At 35.9% G+C, this 20,417-nt stretch overlaps 1 protein-coding gene across 1 annotated transcript in view; it reads left to right on the top strand.

Annotated features, from left to right (window-relative positions):
• The window catches only part of EXOC6B (exocyst complex component 6B), a 569,711-nt gene that overhangs the window by 75,935 nt on the left and 473,359 nt on the right, over positions 1–20,417 (top strand). The window contains exons 2-5 of the mRNA XM_034657278.1: positions 5,657–5,822; positions 10,861–10,908; positions 12,552–12,642; positions 12,754–12,799. Coding sequence (XP_034513169.1) covers positions 5,657–5,822; positions 10,861–10,908; positions 12,552–12,642; positions 12,754–12,799 — 351 coding nt within the window. The remainder of the gene's footprint in view (positions 1–5,656; positions 5,823–10,860; positions 10,909–12,551; positions 12,643–12,753; positions 12,800–20,417) is intronic.

Raw genomic sequence — 20,417 nt, 5'->3', positions numbered from 1 at the left:
TATGTTGTAGACTTTGATTTGCTGTTGGCTTTTTCTCCTATTTGCTTGCTACCTTTGAAGGCTGAACAATGTGGTGCTTTTAGGATACTTTCCTTTCCAAGTAGCAGGATATTGAGAGAAAGTGGAAATAGGAACCTTCCTAAAAATTGGAAATTTCCCTCAAAATAGGAAATTTATTAACTCACGTACTATGACGTTGGAGTCTAGGACTGTTTCAGTATTGGTTATCATCAAGGACCCAGGTATTTTCCAATTTTCCCCCTCGCCATCTTCAGATTATTGGCAGCATCTCCTCTCACCTCGGGATGGTTGCTGCATCCCCAAGCATTGTATCAGAAAGTGTGTTAAGTAGGAAAGGCAGTTTCTTTTCCTGCGCCCTTCAGGAAAGAATACCTCTTCTTGAATCTTCACTTCAAGACTTCTCCTTACTTCCCATTGGTGAAAGTTGTGTCGCTTATTAACCGGTCACTGACATGGGAATGGAATAACCATGATTGGATAGGAACTCACTCATCCTGAAGTAGAAGTATAAGTGTGTGTGTGTGTGTCCCTTTTTTAAAACCATGTAAGCTTTGTGTCTGGCATTAGCTTTTCTTAATTGTGTTTTCTTTGGGAGTCAGGTCCAGATGTATTAGTAACAAGCAATGTAATTTTGACTATGGCATTTTAACTTTCCTTGGCTTAAGTTTCCTCCATTTTACAATAAGAGCTTTGTATTCCATCTCCAAGACCTCTTTCAACTCTGACATCTTAGGGGTTCATGGGACTTTTATGCTTTCTTTGCTTGAAAAGGAGGCAGACCGATGTACCACAGAGGACACTTTCTAGCTATGTGAATTCGTCAAGTTGCTTCATCTTCTTGGGTTTCAGGTTCCTCATTCATAAAATGGGAATAATGTCTAATTTATAAAGTTCATAGGATTTAAATGAGATAACATATGCTTATAACATTATTTAATTATTTTTCTCTTTGGACAAACAGATTTGAGCTGATATAGGCTGTAGCAAATGATATAATCTCATAATGGTTCATTACAGAGGAATGATAAATATTTGTTGAATAGAATTCCTGAAGTGCCATTTTAGAAGTTAAAATCTCTCTCTTAAAATGCCCATGAAATCTAGGTGGGATGTTTGAAAGTATGCATCAGAGATAGCCACTAGGATACAACATGTTGCTTTTTGTAGAAACCTCTGTGTGCGTGTGTGCGTGCGTGTGTGTGTGAAATTAGACTCTACAAGGCAGTATTTATGTGATTGACTCAAAATTTAGGCTATAAAAACTTGTTAATTCCCAAGCATTTCTTCCTGTTTACCTTACTAAGTACTAGAATATTCTTTGGATTATGACAGATAATGAAACCAGTGATACAGTTTGTTTTTTTTCATACACAGTGTTATTAAACTGTGGCACAGATATGTTAAAAGCATACAGTTTTTCTCTAAATCCTGCTCTATATTAGAGGGGCTCCTGGGTGGCTTAGTCAGTTAAGTGTCTGACTCTTGATATCTGCCCAGGTCGCAATCTAAGGGTCGTGAGATCCAGCCCTGTGTCAGGCTCCTTGTTCAGTATGGTGTCTGCTTGTCCCCCTCTCTCTGTCCCTACTCCTGTGTGTACGCTTCTCTCTCTTAAATGAATAAATTAAATCTTTAAAAAAATACTGTTTTATATTACAAATGGAAGTTTAAACATTAGAGTGCTTTATATAAAGTATCATTTAATAACTAGTTATAAGTCTTTGGCCAGGAGGTATTACAGAATATAGGTTTTAAATTTTTAAGCACTCCCTCTTGGCCACATCAAGTTGAAGTTTCGACTGTTAGAAATGGGTCATCACTAGATGGCAGTCTTTCTCTAGTTTAAGTCGTTTATTCCCCAGGTTGGGGGGGCGGGGAAGCCATTCTTTGTTCAAGTGCGATGTTGACAACAAATACTGGGTTAACTTCTGTAGGTCTATGACCTTTCCAGAATTTAAGACTTGTTTATTTTTATTTTTAACATTCTCTATCTAATAGATATGTTGGCTAGCACTAAGGCTAAATGTTGATAGAAATTGAGCTGTTAAATAGTGATCTATAATTGACTTTTCCTGTGCTGGGCAATTTGAAACAAAACTTTTAAATCAGTGATTGTTAACCTCTTTGATAACCAGATGGAAACTATGGATCAGTTTCCCTTAAAATTACATGTATGTGCTTCTCCCTGTACACACATTAAATCTGGAAATTGTGGATTTCTTGATACGTACCCATGAAACACAAGTTTGCTAAATATAGTCCCAAGACCCTTGTTTTAAATATGCGGGTTTTACATTTGTTCTGACTTTTTAAACACTCAAGATACTCAGGGGATCTGCTATAAACCTTTGATGTTATTCAACGTTATTAGAACTAGAGAGAATAGTAGAATCATAAAGGTCCTAAGATAGGAGAAATAGTTAGGGGCTAGTGATAAGGATGTAGAAAATTCATTAAGTTGTTTCAAACTACCACCTGTTAACACTCCTCTGAAAAATATATGATCTTTACAGTTTATTTACTTAATTTGAAAGTGGAAGTTAATTTTAGAAACTTAGAGGTAGGCTGATACTTAAGAGAATTTGTAACTGATTGCTTCCTATTTTCTAAATGAGAAAGCTGAGGGTCAGAGAGATTAACTTAGTTGCCCAAAGATTCATAGCTGATTAGTTGCATTGCTAAGACTAAGACTATACAGTTAGGCAACTAAAATCCACCTTTCCTTTCTTTGATTTATATTTTTTAAATAGGAAGTTCAGGGAACTAGGGAGCCAGGGAGGCATTATTAACATGTTACAAATTTCTTAATTTGGAGATTTTTTTTCTCTTTGTGTTGTCTTTTGTGATATTAATATAGATCTTTGGAAGGGAAAAATGAAGAGAAGATCTACATGGTAGAAGGAAGTAGATGTGCTATGGTCAAGATATAACTGAATTTGGAACCAGAGTGTTGCCTAATATTGAATACTATCTGCTCATGTCATTTAGATCGATACATTTTCATCGGTTATTGCTTTTCTATAAATGGCAAGGAATATTAGTATCTTCACAGGGAAACCTTTTCCTTTCTTTAGAAGGGGAAATTTGTGCTTATTTGAGGTTAGTTGAAATGTCATTGATAGATTCTGTCTGTATTTCGAATGGCTCCTTCAGGCAATTGGTTATTCTATAGTGTGTCTTAATTGTCAAAGTGGGAATTATTTTTAATTTATTTGAAGATCTCTTCTCATTATTTTAAAGGAAGGAGAATGAATCTAGATTGTTGTGGGTTTTCTGAAGTCAGTGATCAGAATTTTTACTGAAAGTCAAACTTGTGTATGTATTGTGTGTAGTTACTGCTGAGTTTTGGGCAATGGCACTGATCTGCTGAGGAGAGTACAAAGATCAGGGTCACGAGCTGGTATCTATAAATGATTCTAGAACCATCAAATGTTGGTAATGAACAAATGTATATTTGTTAAACAAATGTCAGATGTCAAAGAGGTTTTAGAGACAATATTAGTCACTCATTTAGTCAACAAACGTTTACTCATTGCCTGCCACCTGTCTGGCACTGTTGTAGGGGCACAGTGGAGAACATGAGACAGAATTCTTGCGCTGGAGCTTAAAATCTAATTGTGATGGGTTGGGGAAGAGAGAGATAACAAGTCAGGATGGTGAGAATGAGAAAATTGTTTGAAGATATAGAGGATGAACATAACTGGCATAAGAACCGCAAAAATAAAATTCTTGAGGGAAGAAGAGGCTTGGAAAAAAAAAAGCCATTGTAGCTAGAACATAGGGATCCAGGGTGGTTAGGGGTGGGGGTTAGAGAGAAATGAGGTTGGAGAGATAACAGAGGCTAGATTGTAGAGGATCTTATAGGCTATGGTAATGGTTTAAGATTTTTGTTCCTTTGGTAAAGAGAAACTGTTTAGAAAGATTTAAGCAGAAGGATAACATCTGAGTTACTGCTTTATAAAGATCATTTTAACTGCTGTGTAGAGGGTGCCTGCATGGGGGTGGGAGATAGGGAGATGGGAACTACTGGGAAGCTATTACCCTGTGCCAATGATTCAGATTTGGACTAGGGTTTTAGTGGAAATGGTGGGATGCCGTCCACTGTTAAGATATGTTTTGGAGGTTGAGTGGTCAGGATTTATTAATCGAGTGGAGGGGGTGTGTGATGGAAAGAGGTGGGTTAGGAGTAATTCCTGCATTTGGATTTTTGACTTGGGCAGCTGGAGAGTGCCCTTAGTTGTGACGAGGTGGTGAGTGGTGGGGAGATTTGGGGAGGAGCAGGTTTGGGAGTGGAGATAGTTTGGTGATGGATGATTTTTAAATCTGAGATGGCTTTTAAAAATCCAGTTGTAATTGTTAAATAGTAGCTGGGTATTTGAGTCTAGTGCTCAGTGAAGTGCTCTGAATTAAAGATGTAGATTAAGAAGTCATTATTACGTACATGGTATTTTAAAGGCATGGCGTTAGATGACATTGCTTGGTAAGAGAGCATAGTTAGAAAAGATAAGTTGTTTAAGGAATATTTAGAAAGAGAATAGAGGAGGAGGAGCCCAGAAAGGAGATCGAGAAGGCTTGTCTATGAAAGGATAAAAACCACACTCTTGTGGTATCACTGAATTGTAGAGAAAAGATTGTTTCAAGAAGGAGGGTGTATCATTACAGCAAATGCTGCTATTAGGTGGAGCAAGATGAATGCTAATGATTGGGAGGTGAGGAAGGGACAAAGAGGGGAGCAGAGAAATAAGATGGTTAGCTGGAGGGAAATGTGTAGATAAGGACAGTTTCTTAGGGTCATGTTTATATGCCCATGAGAATGATTTAGCAGAGTGGGGGAATGTATGCAGTAGGGGATGGATAAAAGGGAATAATTGAAGGAGTAAAGTTGGTGAGACAACAAGAAGGATTGACAGATGAGAGCTTGAACGCTTTTTGCATTGTTACAGGAGGGTGGACAGAGTAGGAGTTATAGAGGTAAGAAGGTCGGTTGATTTTAGTGGGAGAAGAAATATTTCTTCGTTTTTCCTATGAAATGTGTAGTCGCATTAGCAGCTGAGAGCGAGGGGATGGACATTTGAGGAGAGGACAAAGTAAGGTTCTCACGCATAGTTATTTGAGAATACAAAGTGATTTCGTAGTGGTGGTGGTAGGGGGGATAGTTTTAGTACTATAATCTAGTGGTATTTATTGAATGCCCAATTTAGATTTATGGTTATATAGCTAAACTGAGTCAACCCAGCACAGCTGTGTTTTTCTCCAACAGCATCCGCTTCTTGGGTATAGTTATGGAATGATTGGATAGTTAGTTGGCTTTATCCAAAATTGACTTTTTCTGGATAAGTTTCAGAAAGAAAGTTGCAAAGGAGTTGTAATTCAGTCCTTTCATTTTATGACGATAATTCTGTGGTGGATACTGTCAATATTTAAATTTTTTGAATGAATAGGAAGCAAAATTTCTGTTTTCCTAAAAAAAAACTCGTTTAGAATTAGGACGATATTAATATAATTGGATTACTCTGTGGTTAATGTACCTTCAATATGAAATTTCCAAATAAATTCACTTCTGGGTTTGTAATTCTGTTTCTCTTTCTTAGAAGTAAATCTGGTGCTATCTTCATGCTATTTTTTTTTTTTTTTAAAGGTCTGTCTATGATGGTGAGGAACATGGACGATTCATGGAGAAACTTGAAACTCGCATCCGCAATCATGACCGGGAAATTGAGAAAATGTGCAACTTTCATTACCAGGGCTTTGTGGACTCTATAACTGAACTGCTGAAAGTGAGAGGGGAAGCTCAGAAACTCAAAGTAAGAAGGCTCTTAGAGGGACTTGTTTCTCTGTTCTGTGCTGGGGTTTTGATTAGCATTAAAGGAGTAGGGAATACATTGCAGGTTACATGTTTATAGTAAAGAAACTAAGGAAGGAATTTGCTCCCTTTACCCTACCCTCCCAAAGTAATGGCTCTTCTGATTTGTTGTTACTGTGCTTAAGGCTTAACTATTTTAGTTGAAATTAAGTTTGACCTGTTTTTCATTCAGTATATCAACATTAATCTCAGATGAAAGAAACAGCTAAGGGTAAAATACAAAACCATCAAGGAACTAGTAGAAAGTACAGATGAATGTTTGTGTGATTTTGGGAGTGAGGAATACATTTCTAAACAAAATTCCTAAAGCCAGAAAAAGTTGACAGATATGACATTAAAATGAAATAATCTTTTCTACATATAAGGTAAAAATTAAATATAAATAATAAATAAAAACTATTTAAAAGTACATTTGCCAAGTGATTAATATCTGTAACATAGAAAAAATCTTTATAAATTAAAAGGAAAAATATGAACACTCTAATAAGAAACAAATATACATTAATATACAGTGTACATAAGAAGAAATGCAAGGGAACTCTACAATTTAGAAAATTAAAGGAATGGAGACTTAATAAAATGCCACCTAATAAAATGACAGAGATGAAAAAAATGATATTTAACATGAGAGATAGGATACCAGTCAACCAGGGCATGCCTGGTTGGAGTGTAGATTGTTATAACCTTTGAGGAGAGCAATTTTATTTATGAATTCTTAAAATTCCACATTATTTCAAAGACTTATTATTATTTTTTTAAAGATTTTATTTATTTTGTTTTCTGCACAGAAGGGCCAGGGAGGGGCAAACAGAGAATGAGAGAGAGAGCCTGAAGCAGACTTTGCACTGAGCACAGAGCCCAGTGTGGGGCTTGATTTCACGACCCTGAGATCATGACCTGAGCCGAAACCAAGAGTCAGACACCTAACTAGCTAAGCCAGCCAGGGTACCCGAAGACTTACTCTGAGGCTATAGGTGCATGTATAAGGATGTTCATATGATTTTTTTGAATGTATAAAACTTTTATTTTATTTTATTCATTTTTCCCCTCCTTTCCTTCTAATGTGTAAAACTTTAAAATGTCCCTAAAGTCATTTAGTAGATTAGTAAAATAAGTCATGATGCATTCATTTAAAAGAATAATAAACTACAGTTTATTTTAGAAGGATATCTTACATGAGAAAGTATTAGAAATGTTTGCTTTATGGATAAAGCTGTTAAAAAGTGTAATAGTTTGAATATATTTTAAGTAAAAAGTTATGCTGAATTTTTGGGGGCTGAAATGGACAATTGAGGCTTCAAATGGACACAAGTATCTGAAATGTCTGGAAACAAAGGTATGGGGCTCCTGCCAGGAGCCATGTGTGCTGTTTGTCCTCACTCAGCCATCCCAGCCTTCTATTCTTACCTCAAGCTGTTCTTTTCTGTGTTATTTGGACGCATGTATTCCAGACTTCTGCCTCTGCTCCCTGGGCCCCTTGTCTGTGATGGGCCGCACAAAGCTCTGTCTCCAGTTACTGAAGTAGTCATCTGATAGAGTATCTTCTTGGCAGGTAGCACTGAACATTGCCCGGAATGTTCACCAATTGCTGGCGTCACTTGCTGTTTGGTCCTCCTCTTCCTTCCTCCAAATTGTCTCAGGTTGCAAATTCCTTCAAATCACTCAGGATGCGCCTGAGAGAAAGCATGACCGGGAGGCTACCAGTTCAGGGTGTTGGACTGCTTCAGGCTCCCACTCAGTGACTCTGAAACCTGAGGGTATTAAAGTCTAGCAGCACACCCATTTTGTTTATAGCTGCTCCCCCCTAGAGCAGGGGGAGCCATTCAACCCGGGTTAAGAAGCCATGAAAATTAAGGATGTTTGAACTCTAGAAAAGAGTTTAGAAAATGCAAAAGGTTAAGTATTAACTACTGTCAGTATTATTTTAACATAGCAATGAAAAGAAACTACACTCTCTAGGAGCCCACTTTCTTTTGATTCATAGTGTATATATTATCTCTCTCCGTATTCATGCTTTCTGCATCAAGAGGGGTAGCATCCTAGATAGGCAGTATACTTTCTTCTCATTTTTATGTTAAAATAGTAATGAAATGGTAATTATCTTTCTTATTAGAAGCATTGGTTAGGCTCCTACAGATGTGTTTTAAAACCGTCGTTTGCACGAGATCAATTTAGTGGGCCATAATCAGTATTTTAATAAAAATTGAAATGAGGTAGAACAGAACAGAATAGAAAGCAATAAAGTGTATTATATGTAGTGAGGGTAAACACTGTTTCTTGAGAATTTTGTTTCAGGCGTGTGTGTATATGTGTGTGTGCGCGCGCACGCATATGTGCGTGCCCTATACTTGTGTACTGGTTGCAATGTAAAATGTATTTCTCAAATGAGTTTGAGGTAAAAAATTTTTAGAAATTGTGTCTTTATAAGGTAAATAAAGTAGAGAATGATTTTGAATTTAGTAGTATTTATGGAAGGTTGAATGTTATGAGCTCTCTAGTTTAATATTAAACAACTAATTATTCTTGAATAACCACTCTGAAGGGGGAATAGCAGTACACAATTCAAGGCACCCCACCCCGTTTTTATTCACATTACTTGAAAGCTTCTTCTTCTATTAAGTTGATGTTTATCCTATGTTCTAGTAACATCCATTTATTTAAGGAATAAGCACTATTTTTAGGACAGCACCTTTCTTCTAATAGCTCTTCAGATATTTGGTGGACAGCTGTTCTTAGGTATGGTGTATAGTGTATAGTGTCCAGGTATAATGTATAATATCTCCAAATGAATATTTCCACCTTCTTGGGGCTAAGGAATCCTTTGTTTTTCATTTGTGTGGCTTTGGGTCCTTCTCCAAACATACTCCCATCTTTTTTTTTTTTTTTTTTTAAAGATTTTATTTATTTATTTGACAGAGAGAGATAGCCAGCGAGAGAGGGTACACAAACAGGGGGNGAGAGGAAGAAGCAGGCTCCTAGCGGAAGGAGCCTGATGTGGGGCTCGATCCCAGAACGCTGGGATCACGCCCTGAGCCGAAGGCAGATGCTTAACGACTGCACCACCCAGGCGCCCCCAAACATACTCCCATCTAACTGTGTTTCAGTTTGTCAGTGGCCTTCCTAAAACATGACATCTGAATGTAACTCTCATAATGTGGTCTAATAGCCTTACCATCTCACTTCCTCTAGACCAAGGATCAGCAAACTGTATCATGCAGGCCAAATTCAGCTTGTCTCCTATTTTTGTAAATAAAATTTTATTGGAATACAGCAATGCCCATTCATCTGCATTTTGTTTATAGCTGCATTTTTGCTACAGTGGCAGAGGGGAATGGTTAGAACAGAGATTATCTACTTAGCCCTTTGCAAAAAGTTTCCTGACCTCTGCTTTAGACAGTGCTTCTATTGATGTTGTCTTAGGTCAGCATTTGAGACAGCTACATCACACTCCTAATTTATATTGAGCTAGCAGTCTAGTCTAGTGTTTCACATGTGGTGCTATTAAATAAATAATAAAGAGGGAATTTGAGGGTTTCTTCTCTTTCTCTTACTTTATAAAGACTTTGTGGAGAAGATCGGGTTTTGTTTTGTCTGTGAAAGGAGGTGCATGCGATAATCTGCTCTGAAAATGGTAGTCCAGGTGTATTATATAGTTTAGTGCAAAGTTTTCAAGAAGTGTGTTCCTGAAAAACTAGTTTCTTAAGATGATCCTTAATAAGAGGGTATTATGTTAAAAAAGTTTGGAAAACATTCTGTATGATAGGCCCTTATTGGGCATTCACGGAGCACATAGAATATTAAAGGCTTCAAGAAGTCCCCTAAACTAGCCTGTTTAGTGAACTTTCCCTATTTGGTGTGTGTGTGTGTGTGTATTTGTACAGGTGTGCATCTCTGTATGCATGTGCAGAGTACCTGTTAACTAACATTTCTTGGTGTTCTGAGGGACTTGATAGGAAACACTGGACTAAGGGAATGCCTTAAAAGTGCAAAGGGTGGCAGTTATTGGTGGAAGGGTAGAAAGCCTCTATTAAAGTTAAGCTTTAGAAGTTAATATTGCTCATGTTTTGATAATATCTGAGGTATTGAGGAAATTACTCTTCTGTACTTAATTTTTTTATATCAATCAAGTCTCCAAAAGTGGATATCAGAAAACTTGTTGCCAGTTCTTTTATATTACAAACTCTAGATAAATTTTAAGGCTTGTTTACATAGTTTTGACTATCTGATGGAGAGATTGATTTACAAAAATGGGAATGTGGAAATGTTAGGAACTATTAAGAATTAATGATCCAAAAAGAATTAAAAATTTTTAAAGATTTTATTATTTATTCGACACACAGAGAGAACAAGCAATGGGGGTGGAAGAGGGAGAAGCAGGCTCCCTGCCCTGCTGAGCAGGGAGCCCAAGTCGGGGCTCGATCCCAGGACCCTGTGATCATGACCTGAGCCAAAGGCAGATGCTTGACCGACTCCGCTACCCAGGTGCCCCAAGATAAAATATTTTCTAAAATTAGGGTAATAAGTAGGAAAGATTTGGCCTGAGTTAAAAAGTTCAGTTTATACCCAAGTTTTCCAGGAATTCATTGGCGAGTTGAGAAATATCTATGATAAAATTTGTTCTTTGTACACATAATGGGGATGGTAAGTTTCTTTGGGTTATTTTTTCTGTTTTTTCTCTTTTCTTTCCAGAATTAAAGTGTGATCTTTAGCTGTTGTCGTATCTTAGTTTGAAATATTCTAAGCTAAACACATCATTCAGTAATTTTTTCTTTTCATTGTTCAAAAAAATCATGTGGTAGAAAACATTAGTAGAAAAGTTGATATAATTTAGACCCAAGACAATGCCATTAAAACAAAATGTGTTGGAATATTGAAACTATCCAAGTAACTGAGTTTAGTCTTTTCATTTAAAATGTGATCTTACCCAACAGTTGTCTAAATGTTGTTTTTTATGAGTTTAAATTGTCTTCTCTCCACAGAATCAAGTGACGGATACTAATAGAAAACTGCAGCATGAGGGGAAGGAAGTAAGGCCAGTTTACCTTTTGAAAAAATCTTCTCTGTTTCCTGTCATTCTCTTTTGTTGACTGCATTCTTGATGTAGTGGCTTATAAAACCATCAGGAGTGTGTTGGAGGAACTTGGACATTAGTTGTTGCTTCCCCTAATGTTTCTGTGAATTATGTGAATATAGCCACCAGAAAGCTTGGTGAGAGAGGCTGTGGCTTTTCTTCACTGTGTTTTTAAATCACTTGAGTAGTCATAATACAGCCAGTGCTCTTCCCTCTGTCTGGAATGCTCTTTCACCAATATTCTTCCACTTCAGACTTTGCTCGATGTTCCCTCCTTAATGAGGCCTTTTATTTGAAATTGCAGACTTACTTTCACCCCTATGTTCTTTTTACTTTTCTTGCTTTATTTTTCTCCATTGCACCTATCCTGCTCTACTATTATTATATTTTTAGTTGTATGTTTGTTTTTTTGTCTGTCTCCTTCCATTAGAAATTAAGCTCCATGAAGTCAGGAATTTTTGTTCTATTCATTGCCATATTCCCTCTACCTGCCTAAATGGTGACTGGCCCAAAGTGGGTGCTCCATCAATATTTGTTAAACAAGTGGATCAGTGATTCTGTTAATTGGTATAATCACCATTTAAACCATCACAGTTTACAAGATTATTTTACATCCTTTTTCTCACTTGATCCTCATAACAGGCTATCACAAAGTCAGGGCAGATATTATCACTATTTTATTGGTGAGGAAGCTAAAACAGATGATTTGCTAAAATTTACATAGTGATTGGCAAGGTTGGGGCTAAAACTCAAGTTTTCTGACTTGCAGTCCATTACTGTTCTCTGTATCGTGTACCTTTCTTACTGACTAGTAATTATTTAATGCTTAATTTTAATAGTTTTTAAGATTAGGTTTTGATTGTTTTTATCTATGACTTAGGGCAGTTCTCTTTTGCTCTCTTTTCATGGTATCTAAGCAGATAATGTTTTTAGGTATAGGTTTGGGATGAATGCTACAAGAGGCTCTGCAGATTATTGCTTTTTGAAAGTTTGTCTCCCATATTTAAAATTATGCAGAGACTGCAGTTTCTTCTAGTTATACTGTCGTACGACTTCAGACGGAAGCCTTTAAAACAGCTAGGGGAAGGAAAATGAATTACTTTTCAGTAAACTGGAACTCTTGGAAAAGCCATAACTTCTAAGCGTGTGGTTTATTTGTTAAAATAGAGATTTAGTTGCAGATTAATTTTAAGACTCAACTGAAGCTATATAGGGAGGATTGTTTCCCTCGAGTCTAGCATTGATGAAAGAAACATAGGATCTTCTCAGAAGATTTGATGAAACCATACATGATGAAGAGTCTGAGTAAACTTTAGAGAAAATCTGCAAATTTTTCCGTTTCTTCTGGATAGCTCCTGGATTTGAGGATTTCATTTCAGCTAGCCTTTTCTAGTATAGTATGTATCTTGGGGAGAAAATGGGAAACCACGCAGGAATGTTTTACTAGTTGAGAAAGGCAGTTTCTTAGTTCACTTGGCAGGTCTTTCTATGAAACTGTCTGGGATTTTCTGATGAATTGAACACAGGGTGGAAAAATGTGACTGAAAGCTTTTTATTTACAGCTACTGGCATAATTCAGTTTTTTTTCCTCTTGCCAAGCTGGTAATAGCAATGGAAGAGCTGAAGCAGTGTCGACTACAACAGAGAAATATTTCAGCCACTGTTGATAAATTAATGCTGTGTCTTCCAGGTGAGGATCTGGAAATGGGTTAGGATTCTTGATGCAATTCCTTTAGCTTTAGTATGTTTCTCACTTTCTCTAAATAATGCTTGTGTGTTCTTCTTTCCCTTTTCTTTCAAGTCCTGGAGATGTATAGCAAACTGAGGGACCAGATGAAAACTAAAAGGTAAGGTTTTTTTATTGAACTTTTTTTCTTATCTTAAATTTCTGTTAATTAGGGTAGTTTTAAGGCCCATATTTAGCATAACCTTTCAAGAAATAATTAAGTCCATATAACATCTTCTCTAGCCTTTTGTATATCTGTCGATTCATCCTGAGACTTACGTACATGCTAGTATGGCATGCTGATGAATTTATCCTGTAATACGTTTAATTAAAAAAGCCACCACTCATAGTTTGGATTTTAAAAGAACCGGTCTTTCAGGGGTAAAACATAACTTTTAGTGATAGTTGATTTGAGGAACATGATTTGGTTTAGTATTATAGTAGAAAAAATAGTTACTGGTTCTGGTGCAGGAATGAATTAGTCAGGGTTTCTTTGAAACAGAATCAGTAGAGTGTGTGTGTTTATGTGTATGTGTAGAGAGAGAGAGATTGATTGATCTTAGGGAATTGGTTCACGTGATTACGGAGGCTGGCAAGTTGAAAATCTTCAGAGTAAGATGGTAAGCTAGGGTGTCAGGGAAGAGTAAATATTGTAGCCTGAGTTCGAAGGTGGTCTGTTGGCAGAATTCCTTCTTCCTCGAGGAGTCAGTCTTTTTTCTGTTAAGGTCTTCAACTGATTAAATGAAGCCCACCTAAATTATGGAGAGTAACCTTTTTTACTCAGAGTCTACTGGTTTAAGTGTCAGTAATTTCATCTAAAAAAAAAATACCTTCATAGAAATATCCAGAGTAGTATTTGACCAAATATTTGGGTACCATGACCTTGCTAAGTTGACACATGAAGTTAATCATCACAGGGGGCAAAGTGAAGATTAAGTTTAGAGGATTACTCTTCTGTGTGTTGTTTTCCTCTGGTTTTATTCCAGACGTTTACATGAATGGTTCTCAGTCCTTGTTTTTTTGAGCTCATTCATTCAACAAAAATGAATGGAGTACTTACTATACGCTAGGCATTGTTCTTGGGGATACAGCTCTGAAGAGAACAGACAAAAAGATCTACTCTTATGGGGCTTACATACTAGTGGAGAGTTTATTTTCCTTATGTATGTAGACTAGTTCACTCACCTTAATCCTTATAATAGTCCATTATATGATTAATTCACATTTCCCCTCTCATTTCCAGTGGTTGTTACAATTGCTGTTCACCAATATTTCTAGCTCAACCTTCTTTTGTCACGCAGTAGGACTATATTTCCTAGGCTCCCTTGGGCTGTGTGACTGATAAGATGTGAGTTGATAAGATGGCTGAAAAGATGTGAACAGAGGTGATGAATATTACTTTTGGGCTTAGCGGTTAATTTCTAGCTTGGTTTTCCCTTGGTTATGACAAATGGTAACTTTCAAGATGTTGGTTGAATCCCTGAGTAACTGTAATAATGAATAGAGTAACTTCCCTGCCAACCTGTTGTGGATGTGTAATATGAGTAAGTTATAAATCTTTGTTTTAAGACATGGAGATTTTGGGGGTTGTTGTTACTACAGGATAACTGTCCTCACTGATACTGTGAAAGACAGTATCCAGTGTCTTTCAGTTTCCGACAGTACTTGACATGTTTCCAGTTGTTTGCTGTGCAGACAGTGGTTCAGTCAGTATTCTTGTTTGTGTCTCTGTTCACACATTCGAGGTTTCTTGAGAACAGTGCTCTTCAAATGTTGCTCTATATACAAATCACACGGGGATTTTTTAAATGTAGATTCTGATTCAGGAGGTCTGGGCTCATTCCTGAGATTCTGCGTTTCCTACCAAACTCCCAGGTAGTGCCAGTTCTGCTGGCCTAGGGTTTATGCCTAGAAAGAGACCAGCTGTATGTTTATGTATTTGTTCTTACTGTGTATTATTCTCCAGAGTGAAGATTGTCAGTTAGACTCCCACTGGCATTTTATGGGAGTCTGTTACTCCACCTCCAGGTAACATCTGTAATTGTGACACTTTCTGGTTTTTGCCACTCTGACGGTTGTGAATGATAGATAATAGTTCTGTGATTTCATTTCTTTGATTACTAGTGATACTGGGTTTTGGACATTTGGATTTTCTTTCATATATTTTATCCATTTTTCTCTTAAGTTGTTTGTTGTTGTTGTTCATTTATAAGAATTCATTAGATACTTTGTATACCTTTTCCTCTTATTAGGAATATCCTGCAAATATTTGCTTTCAATGCATGGCTTATCTATTAACTTTGTAAAGTTGGTACTTTTTGTTGTATAGTAGTTGTAAATTTTGTCATTTATTTTGTGGTTTTTAAAAAAATTTATTTTTTTTTAAAGATTTTATTTATTTACTTGACAGAGATAGAGACAGCCAGTGAGAGAGGGAACACAAGCAGGGGGAGTGGGAGAGGAAGAAGCAGGCTCATAGCAGAGGAGCCTGATGTGGGGCTCGATCCCATAACGCCGGGATCACGCCCTGAGCCGAAGGCAGACGCTTAACCGCTGTGCCACCCAGGCGCCCCTAAAAAAATTTATTTTTAAACATTCTCGGTACATGTAAATTAGCTATGTGTTTCCCTGAACCAGTAGAAAGTAAGCTGCTGATGTGATGACCTGTCATCCCCAAATACTTTGGTGTAATTTCCTCACAAATAAAGACATTCTTCTGTGCAGCCACAATGCAATAAAGAATAAAAATGAACATTGATATATTAGTAGCCTCTAATCCTCACACCCAGTTCAGATTTTGCTAATTGTCTCAGTCATGTTCTTTATAGCAAAAGAATCAGTTTAAAGCATGTGCTGCATTAGTGGTCATGTCTCTTTCTTCTTCAGCCTGGAGCTGTCCTCAGTCTTTCCTTGACTTTCATGACCTTGTCACTTTTGAAGATTACTGGCCATTTATTATGTAGAATGCCCCTCAATTTGGGTTTGTGTGATATTGCCTCATGATTACATTCATGTTATAATGTCTTTGGCTGCAAAGTGGTGCTGTGTTCTCATTGTATCTTAGCAGGTTGCACATAAATTTGATTTATCCTATCAGCGATGATGTTCACTTTGATTCTTTTCCATTGTGAAGTTGCTCTTTTTTAAATTTGTAATTAAAAATTTGGGGGGGAGGTATTTTATAGTTATGTAAATTAACCATTTTTCATCACATTTTCACTTCAGTTTTTTTTATGTCAGTGTGGATTCATGGTTTCTTATTTTATTTGATGAGTCATAATTTGTTAATATTATTTATTTTGTTGTTCAGGTTATTCTGAATGACACCAGAGTAGCCCCTTCAATCTGGCTTCTGTGTTTTAATATGTCCTCATAATTTTTTGAGTACTTTGTTACTAACAAAAGGAGAGGTTTTTCAGGTTTATCTTGTAGTTTGCCGGCTGTAGCCCTGGAATCAGTCATTTCTGTAAGTAGAGAATGTTATTTAGAAGCCAAGATCTAAGCGCTCAGTGTACTCGTTACGACTGAGTACCCTGGCTTTCATTACTCTTTTTTTTTTTTTAAAGATTTTATTTATTTATTTGAGAGAGAAAGAGAGGATGAGTGGTGGGAGAGGCAGAGGAAGAGGGAGAAGCAGGCTCCCTGTTGAGCAGGGAGCCACACGTGGGGCTCGATCCTAGGACTCTGGGATCATGACCTGAGCTGAAGGCAGAAGCTTAACGGACTGAGTCCCCCAGGCATCCCTCATTACTCTTAATATATTTACTTATTGGGTCAGTTCCTTTTATGAAACAAATTACCTATTATTGCTGTCATTGCAACTCTTTATCTTGCTAACACCACACGCTGAGTTATAGCATATGCTGTATGCTATCCTCCTTATTCCACTTGGGCTGTAATACTCTGTGGCATGCTTCTGTCCTGCCTGAATGCCCCTCTCATCCCCGTTTGGCTCTGACATTCCATACTGGGTTACCTTTCAATATGGACATCCTCCTTATTTCACTAGGTCCCTTGCATACCATGCTGGTCTATCTCTTCCCTCCAACCCAACTGATATGGATGTTGTCATTTATTTAGGTCTTCTTTAATTTTTTCAGCAATGTTTGTAATTTTCAGTGAATAAGTCTTACATATCTTTTGTCGTATTTATCTCTAAATATTTAATGTTTTTTGATACTTGTTTTAAATGATATTGATTTTTAAGTTTCAATTTTCCAGTCATTTATTACTAATATACTGTTTTATTTTTTGGGTGTTTATCTTGTCTTCTGCAGCCTTCTAAGTCATTAATTACAGCAGGTTTTTGGTTTAATCCATTGAATTTTCTGTGTAGATGATCATCTTGTCTATTTGCAGAATAGAAAGTTATATTTCTTTCTTCACAATTGGGAAGCTTTCTTTTTGGTTTGTTTTTCTTGTCTTACTCAACTGGCTAGAACCTCCTATACAGTGTTGAATAGAAGTAATGACAATGAATATCCTTTCCCTGTTCCTGGTCTTAGGGGGAAAGTATTTCACTATTAAAGACCATGTTAGGTGTATTTTTTTTGTATATGTCATTTATAAGGTTCAGGAAATTTCCTTCTATTTCTGGTTGTTGAAAATTTGTACCAGGAATTAATATTGTTTTTGTCAAATGCTTTTTCTGTGTCAGTCGAGGTGATCATATGTTGAAAAAATTTTTTCGCTTATTAATATGAACTATATGACTAATTTAGTGAATGTTAAACTGAACTTGGGTTTGTGGAATAAATCCCCCTTGGTCATGGTATATTATCCTTTTTATATAATGCAGTATTTGATTTGTTAAAATTTTGTTGAGGATTTTTGTATCTATGTTTATGAGGAATATTTATCGTGGTGTTATTTTTGTTTGTTTTGATAATGTCACTGACTTCAGATTAATGCTGACCTCGTAGAATACATTGGAAAGTATTCCCTCTGATTTTCTGGAAGTGTTTGTATAGTGTTGGCATTATCCTCCTTAAATATTTGGTTGAATCCATCAGTGAAACCACTTGGACCAGGAGATTTGTTTGTTTGGTTTTGGTGAGAAGGTTTTTAACTACAAATTTAATTTAAAAAATAAATACAGGGCTGTTTGCATTTTGTGTTTCTTGAGTAAATTTTGCTTATTTGTGTCTTTCAAGTAATTTGTCATGTCATCCAAGTTGTTGAATTCATTAGCAAAAATTGTTCGATATTTCCTTATTATTTTAACATGTGCAGGATATATAGTAATGCCTTCTTTTTCATTACTTATGTTGATAAGTCTTTTCTCTCTCTATCTCTCTGGTTATTCTAGCTAGAGGTTTATCAGTTTTATTAATTTTTTCCAAAAAAGCATCTTTAGGTTTTATTGAGTTTTTCCTAATATTTTTTGTTGTCTATTTTACTGATTTCTGCTATTATCTTTAGTATTTTCTTTCTCTTACTTTACTTGGGGCTTAATTTCTTCTTTTCTAGCTTTATAAGGTGGATTTTGGTTATTTTCTAATGTAGCTATTTAAAGCTCTGCATTTTTCTCTTAGTGCACTAACTGCATCTTACATGTCTTATGATTATGTGTTTTTTCCATTTATCTCAGATATTTTCTAATTTCCTTTGTGATTTTAAAAATTTAATCTGCTCATTATTTAGAAATGAATTGATAATTTTCAAATATTAGAGGATTTTCTAGATTTTTAAAAAATTGATTTGTAATTATAGTTCATTGTGTTCATAAATGTAAGCGTAATTTTTTACATTTGTTGAGACTTATTTTACTGTTTTTTTTTTTTTTTACAGTATGACATGAAATTCCTGTTTTTAATAGTATTGTCATAAAGTTGCATCACAAGTACATGGTTCAGATCTGTTGAGACTTGTTGTAATGACCCAGCATATGGTCCCTTTTGGTGAAAATTTCATGTACACTTCAAAATTATGTATATTCTGTTTAAGTAGGACATTCTTTAACTGTCATTTAGATATACTTGATTGATAGTGTTGTTCAGGTTTTCCACGTCCTAATGATTTTGTATTTGTCAGTTGCTGACAGGAGTGATGAGATTGTCTGTTGTGATTGTGGATTTGCAGATGTCTTTTTTCTGTTCTTTCAGTCCTTGCTGTTGTATTTTGAAGCTTTCTTATTGGATGTGTACACATTTAGCATTGTATCTTTTTGATGAGATGACCTTTTTATTATTAAGGAAGATTCCTCTTTATCTCTGGTAATATTCTTTTTAAAAAAGGTATATGTTGTTGGGTATTAATATACCCACTGCTGCTTTCTTTTTGTTTAGTTTTTACATTGTCTATTTTTTAATATCGTTTTTTGTTTAAAATATTTTTAACAGCTTTTTTGAGATATACTTTATATACTATTCAGTTCATCCATTAAAATGTGTAATTCAGTGGCTTTTAGTGTGTTCACAGAGTTGTGCAACCATTACTACAATTGATTTTACAATGCTTTTGTTCTTTTCAAAAGAAACTCTCAGCCCCTTAGCTGTCACTACCCGATCCTCTCCTGTGTGTCCCCCTGCTCCCTACATCTTGCCAGCAACTGGGAACTACTAATTTACTTTCTGTCTCCATAGATTTGCCTATTCTGGACATTTCATATAAATGGAATCCTACAATGTGTGGTTCTTTGTGACTGGCTCCTTTCATTTAACGTAACATTGTCATGATTCATCCATGTTGTGCCATATTTCCGTACTTCATTTCTTTTTATTGCTGAATAATATTCCATCATGTGGATATACCACATTTTATTTATCCATTCATCAGTTGATGAACATTTGAGTTATTTCTACTTTCTGGCTTTTATGAATAGTGCTGCTATGAATTTTTGTTTTTAAGTTTTTTGTGTGGACATATGTTTTCAGTTCTTTTGGCTGTATACCTAGGAATGGAATTGCTGGATCATATGGTAATTCTGTGTTTAATCATTTGAGGAACTCAGACTGTTTTCCAAAGCAGCTATGCCATTTTACCTTCTACCATCAGCATATAAAGATTCCAAGTTTTGCAAATTCTAGTCAGTACTTATTATTGTCTGTTATTTTGATTATGACCATCTTGGTGAGTGTGATATAATATCTTATTGTTCACCTTTGTTTTTGAAAAGTGTTTTTGAAGGATATAGAATTCTAGGTTTATAGATTTATTAGTTAAGATGTCATTTCTTTGTCTTCTCATTTAGTAGTTTCTGAGGGAGAGGTATGTGAACAGCCTTATCTTTGTCACTCTGTACTTAATGTGTTTTCTTCAGCTGTCTTAAAACTTTTGTCTGTATCATTTGTTCTTAGCAATTTGATTTTGTTGCACGTTGCCGTAGGTATGTGTGTTTGCATGTGTGTATGTGTGAATTTATTCTGCTTGTGGTTTGTTTAGCTGCTTGGATTTGTAGCTTTATAATTTTCGTAAAATCTGGAAAGTGTTCAGATACTCGTTTTCCAAACATTTTTTTCTGTCCTTTTCCCACCCTCATTCTAGGACTTCAGTTACATGTCATATTGGACACCTTCATTTAATCCCACAGGTGACTTGAGGATCTGTTCTTTTTTTTCCTTCCCAGTCTTTTTTCTTTCTGTCCTTTATATTTGATAGATTTTTTTCCCTGTGTTCAAGTGCACTGATCTCTCTCTTTTGCGTTGGGTAATCTTATCTTCTTTTAATCCTATCCAGTGAAATTTTCATTTCAGATAATATATTTTTCATCTTTTAGAGTTCCATTGGGTTTTTTAAAA

This window comes from Ailuropoda melanoleuca, chromosome 4 (genome assembly GCF_002007445.2).
Source record: "Ailuropoda melanoleuca isolate Jingjing chromosome 4, ASM200744v2, whole genome shotgun sequence".
Taxonomy (NCBI): domain Eukaryota; kingdom Metazoa; phylum Chordata; class Mammalia; order Carnivora; family Ursidae; genus Ailuropoda; species Ailuropoda melanoleuca.
Note: the sequence above shows the minus strand (reverse complement) of the source record. Positions and strands in the feature narration are given on the sequence as shown.